The 15,065-nt window shown below is 35.0% G+C and overlaps 1 protein-coding gene across 3 annotated transcripts in view; it reads right to left on the bottom strand.

The window, feature by feature from the left end:
• Positions 1-8,672, bottom strand: part of asrij (OCIA domain-containing protein asrij) — a 29,238-nt gene extending 20,566 nt beyond the window's left edge. For all 3 annotated transcript variants that reach the window (XM_068347356.1, XM_068347357.1, XM_068347355.1), the window contains exons 1-5: positions 8,535-8,672; positions 6,091-6,214; positions 4,528-4,711; positions 3,678-3,820; positions 215-343 (exon numbers count right to left, since the gene is read on the bottom strand). In XM_068347356.1, coding sequence (XP_068203457.1) covers positions 215-343; positions 3,678-3,820; positions 4,528-4,711; positions 6,091-6,214; positions 8,535-8,594 — 640 coding nt within the window. In that variant the 5' untranslated portion in view covers positions 8,595-8,672. The remainder of the gene's footprint in view (positions 1-214; positions 344-3,677; positions 3,821-4,527; positions 4,712-6,090; positions 6,215-8,534) is intronic.
• Between the last annotated feature and the right edge of the window lie 6,393 nt (positions 8,673-15,065).

Here is a 15,065-nt window from a genome sequence, read left to right as displayed (position 1 = left end):
TTAACGAAAATAGGAACTGATCTCTTTCTACAGTAATAACTTATACATAAACAATAGTAAACATTCCCCAGTACTTGTTATGTCTCTGCTTTACAATATTCTCTTGAAATAACTAATTTTTGAAACACCTTAGGTTCAACCATTTATTTGCAAAAAAGAAATGTGCAAGAAATACTTTTTTATAATTGAATATAACAATCAACTATTCCAGTACCTGATAGAGGTCTACGATACTTCTCAGCCATTCTGCCGACGTACTCCTCCCGGTTCTGACGGCGTAATTCTTCATAGGTCGTATAATTCTGCGGTGACGCAGTGTTGCTTTCAGTATACGGGTTCAATGCTTTAAAAGAAGAAATTCATCACTCGGACATCATTCAATAAATGAGTTTGCTATCCTAACTCTATTGTTTATATTTGTAAATGACATTTCTGGTTCTTCATTCACATTAATAACTGGCACTTTTTTAACCCTTTTACCCCCCGGCTATTTGGAACTTTCCAATAACCCCCAGGGGTTATTTTTTTTCCAGCACATTTTGCAGTATATTTTTTTTTAAATGGCTCTACCAGCCTTAAATTTCGTCATAGAGAGGTCAGGTTGGTCTCATTCTCTTGGAAAATGCCAGAATTTTCTCAAAAAAATTATCAAAAATATGCAGAAAAAAATGTAAATAGCAGTTTTTTGCAAGGACACACCGGTACGTCCATGGGGGTAAAGGGATGAGTTTTGTGAAATGTACCAGTACGTCCTTAGGGGGTAAAAGGGTTAAGTACAAAAAATGTTATCGTGGAGAAGGGGTTAATATATTCAGAAGGTCCTCAACTTACAAAATTAATAAGTTCCAAGATGATGTTTGTAAATCAAATTGTTCTAACATTTTGACCTAGGGTACGACTAAAGTGAATCTCATGCTTATGACTCCCAGGTACAAAAGTCAACAAAAATCAGGTTTCATATGAAATAGATATCAGGTTATTAAAAATGTCGTTTTGCTTACTGTATCAAATGATATAGTAGTTTATTACCGTATTTCTTTATCTTATCTTTGTTACTTTCGGTTGGATTTGTTTATATGTCCGGATGTTTGTAAGGACCTTATATAATAAAATTATACAATTTCTGCTATCTAAAATAAAAATTCAATACTGTACTTAAAAAGTCATTTGTTCATTTTCTGGAAATATAGTTTAGTTGCTTGTTACTCAACGGAAAATCAGCACTGACAATAAAGTATTTGAAAAAAAATTAACATTTATCTAAAGGTGACAAATATATGTGAAACTCAAGGGATTTTAGCAATCCCAATGTCTCGAGAGGCAGATTACGGCAATAAAATTTCTGTATCAGATAACCTACAGCTCCTACCGGCAACAACTTCTACTTACTTTTCCTTTATTACTTTATGAAGCTTCATCTGTGGTGGATAATGTGGGAGGGTGGGCTGTGGCACCCTAGCAGTACCAGCTGAACTCGGTTGAGTCCCTTGTTAGGCTGGAGGAACGTAGAGAGTAGAGGTCCCTTTTTTTGTTTTGTTTCATTTGTTGATGTCGGCTACCCCCCAAAATTGGGGGAAGTGCCTTAGTATATGTATGTACTTTATCTTTTTCCGCTTTATAGTAAAACTTATCCCAATTTAACCAGAGCCAATTTTCAATTCTTATTCAAATAAAATCTATGATAATCAATTTGGAAGATTTGGTCTTTATCGATAGAGTATACTGTAAATTATTATCATTATGATGACAATAACAACAACAATAATAACAAGATAGATAACATGAAGAAGAAGGAAACTAAAGCCACTATTACAAAATCAAACTAGTCTTGCACTGACAAACTTTTTAATGATATTTTTTATCAAACAAACCTGCAATCACAATGAGAAACGGAGAATAATAAGTCTAAAGTTTTCATAAGGAAAGCATCCCCGTTTGGAGATTCAAAACAGAAATAAATTAAACTTTCAGATGGAAATAAGTAAGAATATCAAATCACATTAAAACCATTAAATCATAAAGGGAGACTTATGTGGTTGGTTCAAAAAGAAAAACATTTTGCCTAATTCGAAACGTTGAATAATCCCGACTTCATTATTCCTCAGTTAGGTAATTCATATTTGGTAATCACTGCAGATATATATGAATGCAGTTACACAAATCCCTCTACAGTACTATGCAACAACGTGCAAATGAACCAAAGTAAACTGCAATAATTATCAGGAATTAGCGAGTAGAATATCCAACGATGTCGCCGCTAGCGGCTCCAGGGAAGATCTGAGGAATCATGGAATGGTTCCAGGTACCACCTCACTGGAGGGCGCGCAGGTGGTACACCTGGCTATCCAATCAGCGATTAGTGCGAGTTTTGAATTTTCTGCTGTGACGTCAGGGATGTAAGCTATATATATATAACTACCGGGTAAGTCTTATGTTTAAAATGAACAGTTAATGAAGTAAAAAGTTACCCATTATCAAGACATCAAAAAAAAAAATGGACCTTCTAAACAACTAAATCTAATTTCTTATCTTTAATATAGCTCATCAAATGTATAAACTATACAGTAATACAGTACAGAAGTTCCTCAACTAACAAACTTGATGGGTTCCCAGAAGCTGTTTGTAAATCGAATTGTTTGAAAGGCAAATTATGTTAAATTTTAGCCTAATGTAGGCCCAACCTGAATCCCATGCCTATGATTTCCAGCTACAAAGGTCAACAAAAAGTCGGGTTTCGTATGAAATAGATATCACGTTATTACAAATATCGTTTTGCTTGTTTATAGTCGATGTCTCACAGGATTGTAGAAACAGGAGAGGGGGTTCCCAGCCCCCTCGTCCCGTCCTTTTTAGTCGCCTCTTACGACACGCAGGGATAACGTTGGCGCTATTCTAATTGTTTTTATGCCCCCGCTTCATCTGTGGTGGATAACAGGGGAGGGTGGACTGTGCCACCCTAGCAGTACCAGCTGAACTCGGTTGAGTCCCTTGTCAGGCTGGGAGGAATGTAGAGAGTAGAGGTCACCTTTTTGTTTTTGTTTCATTTGTTGATGTCGGCTACCCCCCCCCCAAAAAAAAAAATTGGGGGAAGTGCCTTGGTATATGTATGTATGTATGTTTTCCTTGCTGTGTTAAATGATATAATATTGTTTTATAACAGTACTTCTTTATCTCATCTTTGTTATTTTCAGTAGGATTTGTATTTGTATCCCCAAATGGTTGTAAGGTGGGGACATTCTGTACATTATATAACTGCTGAAAGAGAATGTGTACTGTACTGTACATACATGCATTCACTAACCTATTAACCCTTTTACCCCCAAAAGAACGTACTGGTACGTTTAAAAAAACTCATCCCTTTATCCACATGGACGTACCGGTGCGTCCTTGCAAAAAACTGCTATTTAAATTTTTTCTTGCATATTTTTTATAATTTTTTGAGAAAATTCAGGCATTTTCCAAGAGAATGAGACCAACCTGACCTCTCTATGATGAAAATTAAAGCTGTTAGAGCAATTTATAAAAATATACTGCAAAATGTGCTGGGAAAAAAATAGCCCCTGGGGGGTTAAGGGTTGGAAAGTTCCAAATAGCCTGGGGGTATAAGGGTTAATCAGAAATCATCAAAAGCTCTCGTTTAAAAAAGGAAAAGATATGCGGTACAATCAAGTACTTACAATCAGTAACACCTCGTTCATAATCATCCAATCCTTCATTATACAAATCTGGCCTGTGATCGTCGAAAATGGGCTGACGTGGATGTTGAGGCTCAGAATCACTTGATGGAATGGCTACTGTAAAACCTGGCTCCATAGACAAGCTGAAATAAAATTAAATACATCATCATCTCCAATCGTATTTTACTAAAGTTTTTCATCGTCTTTTTTGAAAAATGAGAAGAATCTCTTGACACTAAAATTTCTAGACAGGATATCTGAAATGAGATAGTTTTTCTGCTCAGCTGGAATTAGTGCCCTGTTCTTTATTTTTTCTTATGAAACATTCCACAGTATCTTAAATTTGTTTAGTAGTATGTCATCGTATCTTAACCCTTTTACCCCCAAAGGACGTACAGTACTGATACGTTTCACAAAACTCATCCCTTTACCCCCATGGACGTACCGCTACGTCCTTGCAAAAAACTGCTATTTACATTTTTTTTTTGCATATTTTTGATAATTTTTTGAGAACCTTCAGGCATTTTCCAAGAGAATGAGACCAACCTTACCTCTCTCTGACGAAAATTAAGGCTGTTAGAGCAATTTAAAAAAAATATACTGCAAAATGTGCTTGAAAAAAAATAACCCCTGGGGGTTAAGGGTTGGAAAGTTCCAAACAGCCTGGGGGTAAAAGGGTTAAAAACTAAAACATCTAGGAGAGAATATTTTATCTGAAATCAATCTAGCATTAATGATACAACTACAGTATTGTAATAAATAAATACAATTCAAACAAGTACAAGATTCATTCCCTGCAAGGCTAATTTCTTTGATGAAAAATAAACAAAAACTGTACTCTATAACTTACGATTCTTGGAATCCGACCCTTCCCTTTCGCTTCCGTAAGGCCTCTCCCACAGGGCTATCAGGAAGTCTCATGAGTTTTTCAGCGCACGCATTCTGATAGGAGAATTTCCCGGCAAAGTACCCGAGGAGGGCAGCTCCTAGCATTTTGGGAGAGTACCCATATCTTTCACTAACCTTCAAAACACCTGGAATATAAATTGAACAGTTAAATCACTATACAATAAAGGTAACAGGATTTAATTCTAAAATCACTCTTTTAGAAAGCTTCAAAAGTAATTGGAAAGTTTTGTAAATAAAAAAAGTTATACAGATTTCAATGATATATATGGATGTATGTACATATGTATATATGTACAGAAAGTCCTCAACTTACTTAACCCTTTTACCGCCAATGGACGTACCGGTACGTTTCACAAAACTCATCCCTTTACCCTCATGGACGTCCTGGTACGTCCTTGCAAAAAACTGCTATTTACATTTTTTTTGCATATTTTTTATAACTTTATGAGAAACTTCGGGCATTTTCCAAAAGAACGAGACCAACCTGACCTCTCTATGATGAAAATTAAGGCTGTTAGAGCAATTTAAAAAATATATATTGCAAAATATGCTTGAAAAAAAAAAAAAAAAACGCCTGGGGGTTAAGGGTTGGAAAGTTTCAAATAGCCTGGGAGTAAAAGGGTTAATAGGTTCCAAGAAGCTGTTTGTAAGTCAAATTTTGTTAAATTTTGGCATAGGATATGCTTCACCTAACTCACATGCCTATAATTTTCAGTTGCAAAAGTCAACAAATAGTTCTGTTTCATACTGGAAGTGTCGTCTTGCTATTGCCTTAAATTATATGATATTGTTTTACAGTATAAGAATTTCATTATGACTTATTTTATGTACTAACTAATACGCGCTCCAGAAATGCATAGTTAGACAAATACAGGCAGCATCATGTTGTGAAACTTTTCACCCCTACCTGTGCTGCGTAATAATCATACCTCAAGTGTACATAAACAGTAATAATTGCCTATCAAGAACAAAACCTTCAAACAGACGTAGATTTAATACTCTATGACTAAGGTACTCACAGGAGCATCAAAACCCAAGTCATGAGGTAAAGAGAAGGGGAAATAAGCTAACGTGGAAGAAATTTCAATCAGTCCTAAAGCTACATAAGGAAACACCAGTCAATCAAATCAAGGAAAAGGACTATCATGAATACAGGGAGGACTGAAGAACAAAAAAGTGAAAAGCGCACATGCTAAGGAAGTGAGTTAGAAGGTGACAAAGGTTGAATTTGACCAGAAATTTCTGAAGGTTGCAATTGTAACGAGCATAGAACCCACATATGAGACCCAAGGCTGAAAACCAATAACTATGCAATGGAAAAATTTGACTATACTGTATACACAACATGATTTACTTAGTTTCCTTCTTAGAAGCTGACTGTCTAGGTGCCAAAAATACGAAGTCAATGAGAGAAATTAAAACGTATAGTAAAAATCTTAAGCCACATCAACAGCTCTAATAAAGGTAACAACAGCATTTGTTCATGCAAAATGCTACGACATACCTTTCCTCATAGCTATGAAAGCAGCTGTTGTAAGGGCAGCAGCCATGGGAACACAGCGATAATAGAACGATTCTATGTTGCATTCTCTAAGCACACGTAATTCTTCCTGATTGAAAACTGGCTTCTGTAGGAGAAAAGACAAAAGTAAAAAATTTATGATAATCAAGTTATAACTACATTAAAAGCTTTATATGGTCACTGATGTTTACTTATGTGATTACAAACAGATAAACTATTGAATAGGCTATCATCAAAAATAATAATGTACTAATTTCTCTTAAGCGGTTAGATTCTACAGCAAGCATTCTCCCAATTCCACACAAATATCGGCAATTTTTTCTAGAGTAGAGCATAAGCTTTCTTCTGATCCACGTATACCATAGGCAGTACTTGTTCTTTATTACTGTACCAAACTTTCAAAATAAATACCTTGGTTGTATCTTTATAAAAATGTCATTTTCTCAAAAATAGATATCTAAAAAAAATATTCATTGTATGCAAACAACTGTACAGTAGTGGTATGGAGGCAAATATATGAAATTTTAAGGTGATTTGTATTTTCTCTAGGTATACAAAAATATAAATAATTTCAGATATGTATCACTTTTTCCTCACCCTCAGTGGTCACTTCACATTAAATCACTGCATCACACACCAAAGTTCTAATTAAATCTTTCTAATTAAACTTATATTGCAAAAAGGAAATTATTTATCCACTTATAAACAGAAAATACACTCATGAATAAATAAATCAGTACCGGTAATTAACTTCGTCTCAGGTAAACTCTATGTCAGACTTCGTTATGAACCAAATTTTTTTCCTCCATTGATGAAATCCACTTCGCTTCTTTGCTTTGCCTATCTCTGGCTAACTATCAAATTCATTAATGAGGTAGTTAACGACAGTTGGTGGGCGTTACTCTTCACTTTTGACTTTCAGCTCAGGACTGAGAGGTGTGGTTGATGTGGGAAGTTTAACTTTAAAGGACTCAAGTTTATATAACTTGGAAAAATACAAATTACAGTATTGTGCTTTTGAAATTACTTATTTGTTTCTAAGCACATGCAAATATTTTGTCCTTCAAAATAAGGGGAGTCACTTACTGGTTGGGAAATGTCGTTTATTTTTGTCTGAAATATGATATGGAGCTAATTTAGTTTTACGATTTACGAAATGTTATGATTTAGTGTTGGGAAGCAAACACGGGGATGAGACTTAGTCTTAGGGTAAGCTAAGGATAGGGCAGTCTAAGGGGAGGTTAGCAGGAAGCTGGGTAGGTGGGTAAGGATATGGCTCCAAGGTTTGGTTAGGTGAGGTGAGGTACCTTAGGTTAGGTGATGTTCTTGTGTTTGTTTCTCTTTTAAAATGTGCTTTTTCAGTTATCAAGTTTGAAATTTTACATTCAGTCTGTCCCCTCCAACTACAAAGGCTCTGGGTTTAGAACCGTTGTCATGTTAGAACATGACAAAGATTACTTAGCTCGTGTTATAACACTGCAATTTATCCATACGGTAGTTACTGCACATTACTATCTGGATAACTCCAGTAGGTCATTTCCAAAAGAAGTATTGAGGAGTAAAAATTTATTTTGTGTCCAAATATGATAATTCAACATAAAAGTAGGAATAGAAAAAGTAATTAAAGATGGAGCTTTTGTATTTCAGAGGCCAGTTCCACCTGGTTGCACAAAAAATGGATATCAACTAACCTAAACTTTACCCCATAACCTACAAGCAGTGTCCTTACCTACTTACCTAACAGAGAAGGGGCTAACGCCCCCTGCGACCCCCTTAGACTGCCGTATTCTAAGTCAGCCGTCATCATACATACAGGTGGCAGCTAAAAGGAGCCTTTGTATATCATCGGCCAGTTCCTCCCGGGTGGATTAAAAATGGACATCAACTAACCTCAACTTCCCCCCCCTAACCTAACCTACAAGCCGTGTCCTTACCTACTTATCTAACGGGGGGGGGGGGAGGGGGCTAACACCCCCTGCGATCCCCCTTACACTGCCGTCTTCTAAGTCAGCCGTCATCATACATACATACGCGAGTCCACAGAGCCTTTGTATATCAACGGCCAGTTCCTTCCGTGTGGATTAAAAATGGACAGAATCTAACCTAACTTTAGCCCATAACCTACAAGCTGTATCCTTCCCTACTTCCATAACGTGGGGGGGGGTTAAAATAAATGAATACATGGCATTTGGACTGGATAGGCTTCGCTTGGGCTTACTAGAGGTTTTTATACGAAGAAAAGTGCTTGGTTATATAATTAAGAAAAAAAAAATATCAACAAGCCTGACCTTACGAAGACGACCTCAGACTACGTAACTTATACGTAACCTATAAAAAAACGCCTCTCTCCCGGCAATTCCTTTTAATCTTATTTTAATGCAGGTCAATACACGTGTAGTTAATACAAGACACATATATATACTTACAAACTGCTGATCTGGAGTAGGGGGTCCGGCAGGAGGATATCCCTGTTCAGAGGATGTCATGTTTACAAATTCGCATTACCGTTTCGCAATCTAATCTTGCAAGAGCTTCTTCTTCTTGCCGGCAAAGGTCGGGTTTTCTGCGTGAAGTCTGCGACGCAAAATTATTATTATTATTATTATTATTATTATTATTATTATTATTATTATTATTATTATTACTAGCTAAGCTACAACCCTAGTTGGAAAAGCAAGATGCTATAAGCCCAAGGACTCCAACAGAGGAAAACTAGCCCAGTGAGGAAAGGAAATAAGGAAATAAATAAACGATATAATAAGTAATGAAAATTAGAATAAAATACTTTAAAAACATTAACACTATTCTAAAATATTTAGCATATAAACTATAAAAGGACTTATGTCAGCCTGTTCAACATAAAAAATAAACGATATAAGTAATGAAAATTAAAATAAAATACTTTAAAAACATTAACACTATTCCAAAATATTTAGCATATAAACTATAAAAGGACTTATGTCAGCCTGTTCAACATAAAAACATTTGCTGCAACTTTGAACTTTTGAAGTTCTAATTATTCAACTACCCGATTAGGAAGATCATTCCACTACTTGGTCACAGCTGGAATAAAACTTCTAGAGTACTGGGTAGTATAGAGCCTCATGATGGAGAAGGTCTGACTATTAGAATTAACTGTATGGCTAGTATTACGAACATGATGGAACTGTCCAGGAAGATCTGAATGTAAATGATGGTCAGAATTAATTTTATATATATATATATATATATATATATATATATATATATATATATATATATATATATATATATATATAATCTTATGCAACATGCATAATGAACTAATTGAACGATGGTGCCAAAGGTTAATATCTAGATCAGGAATAAGATTAATAAGATTAAATAAGAATAAAGGGAAGGAAATTGGATATCATACTTTATTATTATCATTATTATTATTATTATTATTATTATTATTATTATTATTATTTCTCTTGCTATTTTGAAGTTTTATCCTCATTGTTATTTTCTAGTTTTTCTAGTTTATATAAGAAAGATTTATTTTAATGTTATTATTGTTCTTAAACTTCTCTTGTAGTTTTTTCATATTTCCTTTACTCACTGGGATATTATTCCTGTTGGAGCCCTTAAGCTTATTGCATCCTTCTTTTCCAACTAGGATTGTAGCTTAGCAAGTAATAATAATAATAATAATAATAATAATAATAATAATAATAATAATAATAATAAGCTACAAAGTTAGTTGGAAAAGCAGGATGCTATAAGCCTAAGGGCTCCAACAGGGAAAAATAGCCCAGTGAGGAAAGGGAACAAGGAACAAATAAACTACAATGGGGGTAATGAATAATTAAAATAAAGGGTACGCTGGAAATGGAAAAATTTAAAACACTTAGAAGCAAATAAGGGAAAACCTGGTTGAGGATTCCTGCTATTTTTTTATCGTAAAACTGACGAAAAAAAAAAGCAACGTTTAAAGTACAGGAAATGTGAAGTCATATAAAACCCACATGCTTAGAGAGCATTACCTACAAAATTGCAATGCATAATTATTTACCTTATAATTTTCTTGTATAGTTCTTTCCACTAAAGATTACCAGGGGAATATATAGCATTCTATCCTCATTTTTTCTAATGAGGCGCATTTGCACCGACTCGCAACGGTACCCTTTTAGCTCGGAAAAGTTTCCTGCTTTCTGATTGGTTAGAAATATCTTGTCCAACCAATCAGCGATCAGGAAACTTTTCTGAGCTAAAGGGGCACCCAAGCGAGTTGGTGTAAATCTGCCTCGCTAAAAAGAGCAGTGGAATATACAACATTCTATACTCAATTTTTTTAATGAGGCGCATTTGCACTGACTCGCAGCGGTGCCCTTTTAGCTTGGAAATGTTTCCTGCTTTCTGATTGGTTAGAATTATCTTGTCCAACCAATCAGCGATCAGGAAACTTTTCTGAGCTAAAGGGGCACCACAGCGAGTTGGTGTAAATCTGCCTCGCTAAAAAGAATTGAATATAGATTGGATTCAAAACTTTGTACCAAAAAGCCACTTAACGTCTCCGTGCAACTGCAGTTGCCTTGTGAAGGAAATGTTGAGAGGTTATACAGCAAGATGCGATAACTGAAGCGGGAATAGAGTAAAGTAGAAAGCTAAACGGTGAATTCAGCTAAGGGCCTGAGCTATGCATTGACGAAGATACTATATTATATGTTTTGATGTACATAGTACGTTGAAGAACATTTTTTTGAGCTATTAAAACGAAGGAAATGAGTAAACCTATAAAATGATGTACCTATATCGTGAAAGATGATTTGCATACAAACGGCCTCAACATTCGAGAGAGAGAGAGAGAGAGAGAGAGAGAGAGAGAGAGAGAGAGAGAGAGAGAGAGAGAGAGAGAGAGAGATTACACACCTCAAGATATTATTATTATTATTATTATTATTATTATTATTATTATTATTATTATTATTAGCCAAGCTACAACCCTAGTTGGCAAAGCAAGATGCTATAAGCCCAAGAGCTTCAACAGAGAAAAATAGCCCAGCGAAGAAAGGTAATAAGGAAATAAATAAATGAGGAGAACAAATTAACAATAATTCATTCTAAAAACAGGAACAACGTCAAAACATATATGTCATAAATAAACTATAAGAAGACTTATGTCCGCCCCTTCAACATAAAATCATTTGCTGCAACTTTGGACTTTTGAAGTTATACCGATTCAACTACCCGATTAGTTAGATCATTCCACAACTTGGTTACAGCTGGAATAAAACTTCTAGAATACTGTCTAGTATTGAGCCTCATGATGGAGAAGGCCTGTTTTGGATACGAACGGCCTCAACATTCGAGAGAGAGAGAGAGAGAGAGAGAGAGAGAGAGAGAGAGAGAGAGAGAGAGAGAGAGAGAGAGAGAGAGAGATTACAAACCTCAAGATATGCAAGCATACAAAGAGAGAGAGAGAGAGAGAGAGAGAGAGAGAGAGAGAGAGAGAGAGAGAGAGAGAGAGAGAGAGAGAGAGAGGGAGAGAGAGAGAGTGAGAAAGAGAGATTACAAACCTCAAGATATGCAAGCATAAAAAAGAGAGAGAGAGAGAGAGAGAGAGAGAGAGAGAGAGAGAGAGAGAGAGAGAGAGAGAGAGAGAGAGAGAGAGAGAGAGAGAGTGAGAAAGAGAGATTACAAACCTCAAGATATGCAAGCATAAAAAAAAAAGAGAGAGAGAGAGAGAGAGAGAGAGAGAGAGAGAGGAGAGAGAGAGAGAGAGAGAGAGAGAGAGAGATTACAAACCTCAAGATATGCAAGCATAAAAAAAAGAGAGAGTGAGAGAGAGAGAGAAGAGAGAGAGAGAGAGACGAGAGGAGAGAGAGAGAGAGAGAGAGAGAGAAGAGAGAGAATTACAAGCCTCAAGATATGCAAGAACACAAATACACAAAAACAAAAACAAAATTAACAAAAACGTCAAATTTATTGTGCCAATCTCACTTTCAATATATGATTATTTTATACGCCCTCTTAATCTTATCTTCATCTGATCTATTATTATTTCTTTGCTATCTTGCATGGTCTTATCAGGCAAAGCTTTACCCTATCATTAACGATAATATGTCAAGGTCTAGTTGGTACTGGCGTAACAGTAGATCTCAAACCTGTGTTATGTGTACTAACTAATTCACATTATTAGAAGGAACATCCAATTTGAGGAACTTTTCCTTAGAAAGGGATTTTGCACTATAAGTAGGATCCTTTGCAATTTGAAGATGAGTATAAGTGTGTATTTTCTGTGTAGTTATGTGTACTAGCTAATTCACATTGTGTGTGTAGTTATGTGTACTAGCTAATTCACATTATTTAAGGAATATCCAATTCGAGGAACTTTTCCCTAGAACGGGATTTTTAAACTATAAGTAGAGTCCCTTTGCAATGTGAAGATGAGAATAAGTGTGTATTTTGTGTGTAGCTATGTGTACTAACTAATTCACATTATTTGAAGGAATATCCAATTTGAGGAACTTTTCCGGAGAACGGATTTTGCACTATAAGTAGAGTCCTTTGCAATTTGAAGATGAGTATAAGTGTGTATTTTGTGTGTAGCTATGTGTACTAACTAACTCACATTATTTGAAGGAATATCCAATTTGAGGAACTTTTCCGGAGAACGGGATTTTAAACTATAAGTAGAGTCCTTTGCAATGTGAAGATGAGTATGAGTGTGTATTTTGTGTGTAGCTATGTGTACTAACTAATTCACATTATTTGAAGGAATATCCAATTTGAGGAACTTTTCCGGAGAACGGGATTTTAAACTATAAGTAGAGTCCTTTGCAATGTGAAGATGAGAATAAGTGTGTATTTTGTGTGTAGCTATGTGTACTAACTAATTCACATTATTTGAAGGAATCACCAATTTGAGGAACTTTTCCTTAGAACGGGATTTTAAACTATAAGTAGATTCCTTTGCAATTTGAAGATGAGTATAAGTGTGTATTTTGTGTGTAGTTTATGTGTACTAACTAATTCACACTTTTGAAGGAATATCCAATATGAGGAACTTTTCCGGAGAACGGATTTTGCACTATAAGTAGAGTCCTTTGCAATTTGAAGATGAGTATAAGTGTGTATTTTGTGTGTAGCTATGTGTACTAACTAATTCACATTATTTGAAGGAATATCCAATTTGAGGAACTTTTCCGGAGAACGGGATTTTAAACTATAAGTAGAGTCCCTTTGCAATGTGAAGATGAGAATAAGTGTGTGTTTTGTGTGTAGCTATGTGTACTAACCTAATTCACATTATTTGAAGGAATATCCAATTTGAGGAACTTTTCCGGAGAACGGATTTTGCATTATAAGTAGAGTCCTTTGCAATTTGAAGATGAGTATGAGTGTGTATTTTGTGTGTAGCTATGTGTACTAACTATTCACATTATTTGAAGGAGTATCCAATTTGAGGAAAAATTTCCTTAGAACGGGATTTTAAAACTATAAATTGAGTCCTTTGCAATTTGAAGATGAGTACAAGTGTTTATTTTATGTGTAGTTATGTGTACTAGCTAATTCACATTATTTGAAGGAATCACCAATTTGAGGAACTTTTCCTTAGAACGGGATTTTAAACTATAAGTAGATTCCTTTGCAATTTGAAGATGAGTATAAGTGTGTATTTTGTGTGTAGCTATGTGTACTAACTAATTCACATTATTTGAAGGAATATCCAATTTGAGGAACTTTTCCGGAGAACGGATTTTGCATTATAAGTAGAGTCCTTTGCAATTTGAAGATGAGTATGAGTGTGTATTTTGTGTGTAGCTATGTGTACTAACTAATTCACATTATTTGAAGGAGTATCCAATTTGAGGAAAATTTCCTTAGAACGGGATTTTAAACTATAAATTGAGTCCTTTGCAATTTGAAGATGAGTACAAGTGTTTATTTTATGTGTAGTTATGTGTACTAGCTAATTCACATTATTTGAAGGAATCACCAATTTGAGGAACTTTTCCTTAGAACGGGATTTTAAACTATAAGTAGATTCCTTTGCAATTTGAAGATGAGTATAAGTGTGTATTTTGTGTGTAGTTATGTGTACTAACTAATTCACACTATTTGAAGGAATATCCAATATGAGGAACTTTTCCGGAGAACGGGATTTTGCATTATAAGTAGAGTCCTTTGCAATTTGAAGATGAGTATAAGTGTGTATTTTCTGTGTAGTTATGTGTACTAGCTAATTCACATTATTTGAAGGAATATCCAATTTGAGGAACTTCTCCTTAGAACGGGATTTTTAACTATAAGTAGAGTCCTTTGCAATTTGAGGATGACTATACGTGTGTATTTTGTGTGTATTTAAGTCAGTAAATGGTTAATTTGGTGACTCAGATCTTCAGATCTTCCTGGACAATTCCATCCTGTTCGTAATACTAGGCAGGCAGTTAATTCTAATAGCCAGGCCTTCTCCATCATGAGGCTCAGTGCTACACAATATTCTAGAAGTTTTATTCCAGCTGTGACCAAGTTGTGGAATGATCTTCCTAATCGGGTAGTTGAATCGGTAGAACTTCAAAAGTTCAAAGTTGAAGCAAATGTTTTTTATGTTGAACAGGCTGACGTAAGTCTTTTTATAGTTTATATATGACATATCTGTTTTGACGTTATTACTGTTTGTAGAATGATTTATTGTTAATTTGTTCTCATCATTTATTTATTTCCTTATTTCCTAATTTCCTTTCTTCACGGGGCTATTTTTCCTGTTGGAGCCCTTGGGCTTAAAGCATCTTGCTTTTCCAACTAGGGTTGTAGCTTGGCTAGTAATAGTAATAATAATAATAATAATAATAATAATAATAATAATAATAATAATAATAATAATAATAATAATAGAATTCCATCATTGGCAAGTTGCCTTCTTTTTCAAAACAGCCATTTTTTATGGTCAATTCTTTCCTGAAAGGGTTAGACCTATTTGGCATTCGTAA

This window comes from Palaemon carinicauda, chromosome 23, assembly GCF_036898095.1.
Source record: "Palaemon carinicauda isolate YSFRI2023 chromosome 23, ASM3689809v2, whole genome shotgun sequence".
Classification (NCBI taxonomy): Eukaryota; Metazoa; Arthropoda; class Malacostraca; order Decapoda; family Palaemonidae; genus Palaemon; species Palaemon carinicauda.
This window is presented reverse-complemented; position numbering and strand designations above follow the sequence as displayed.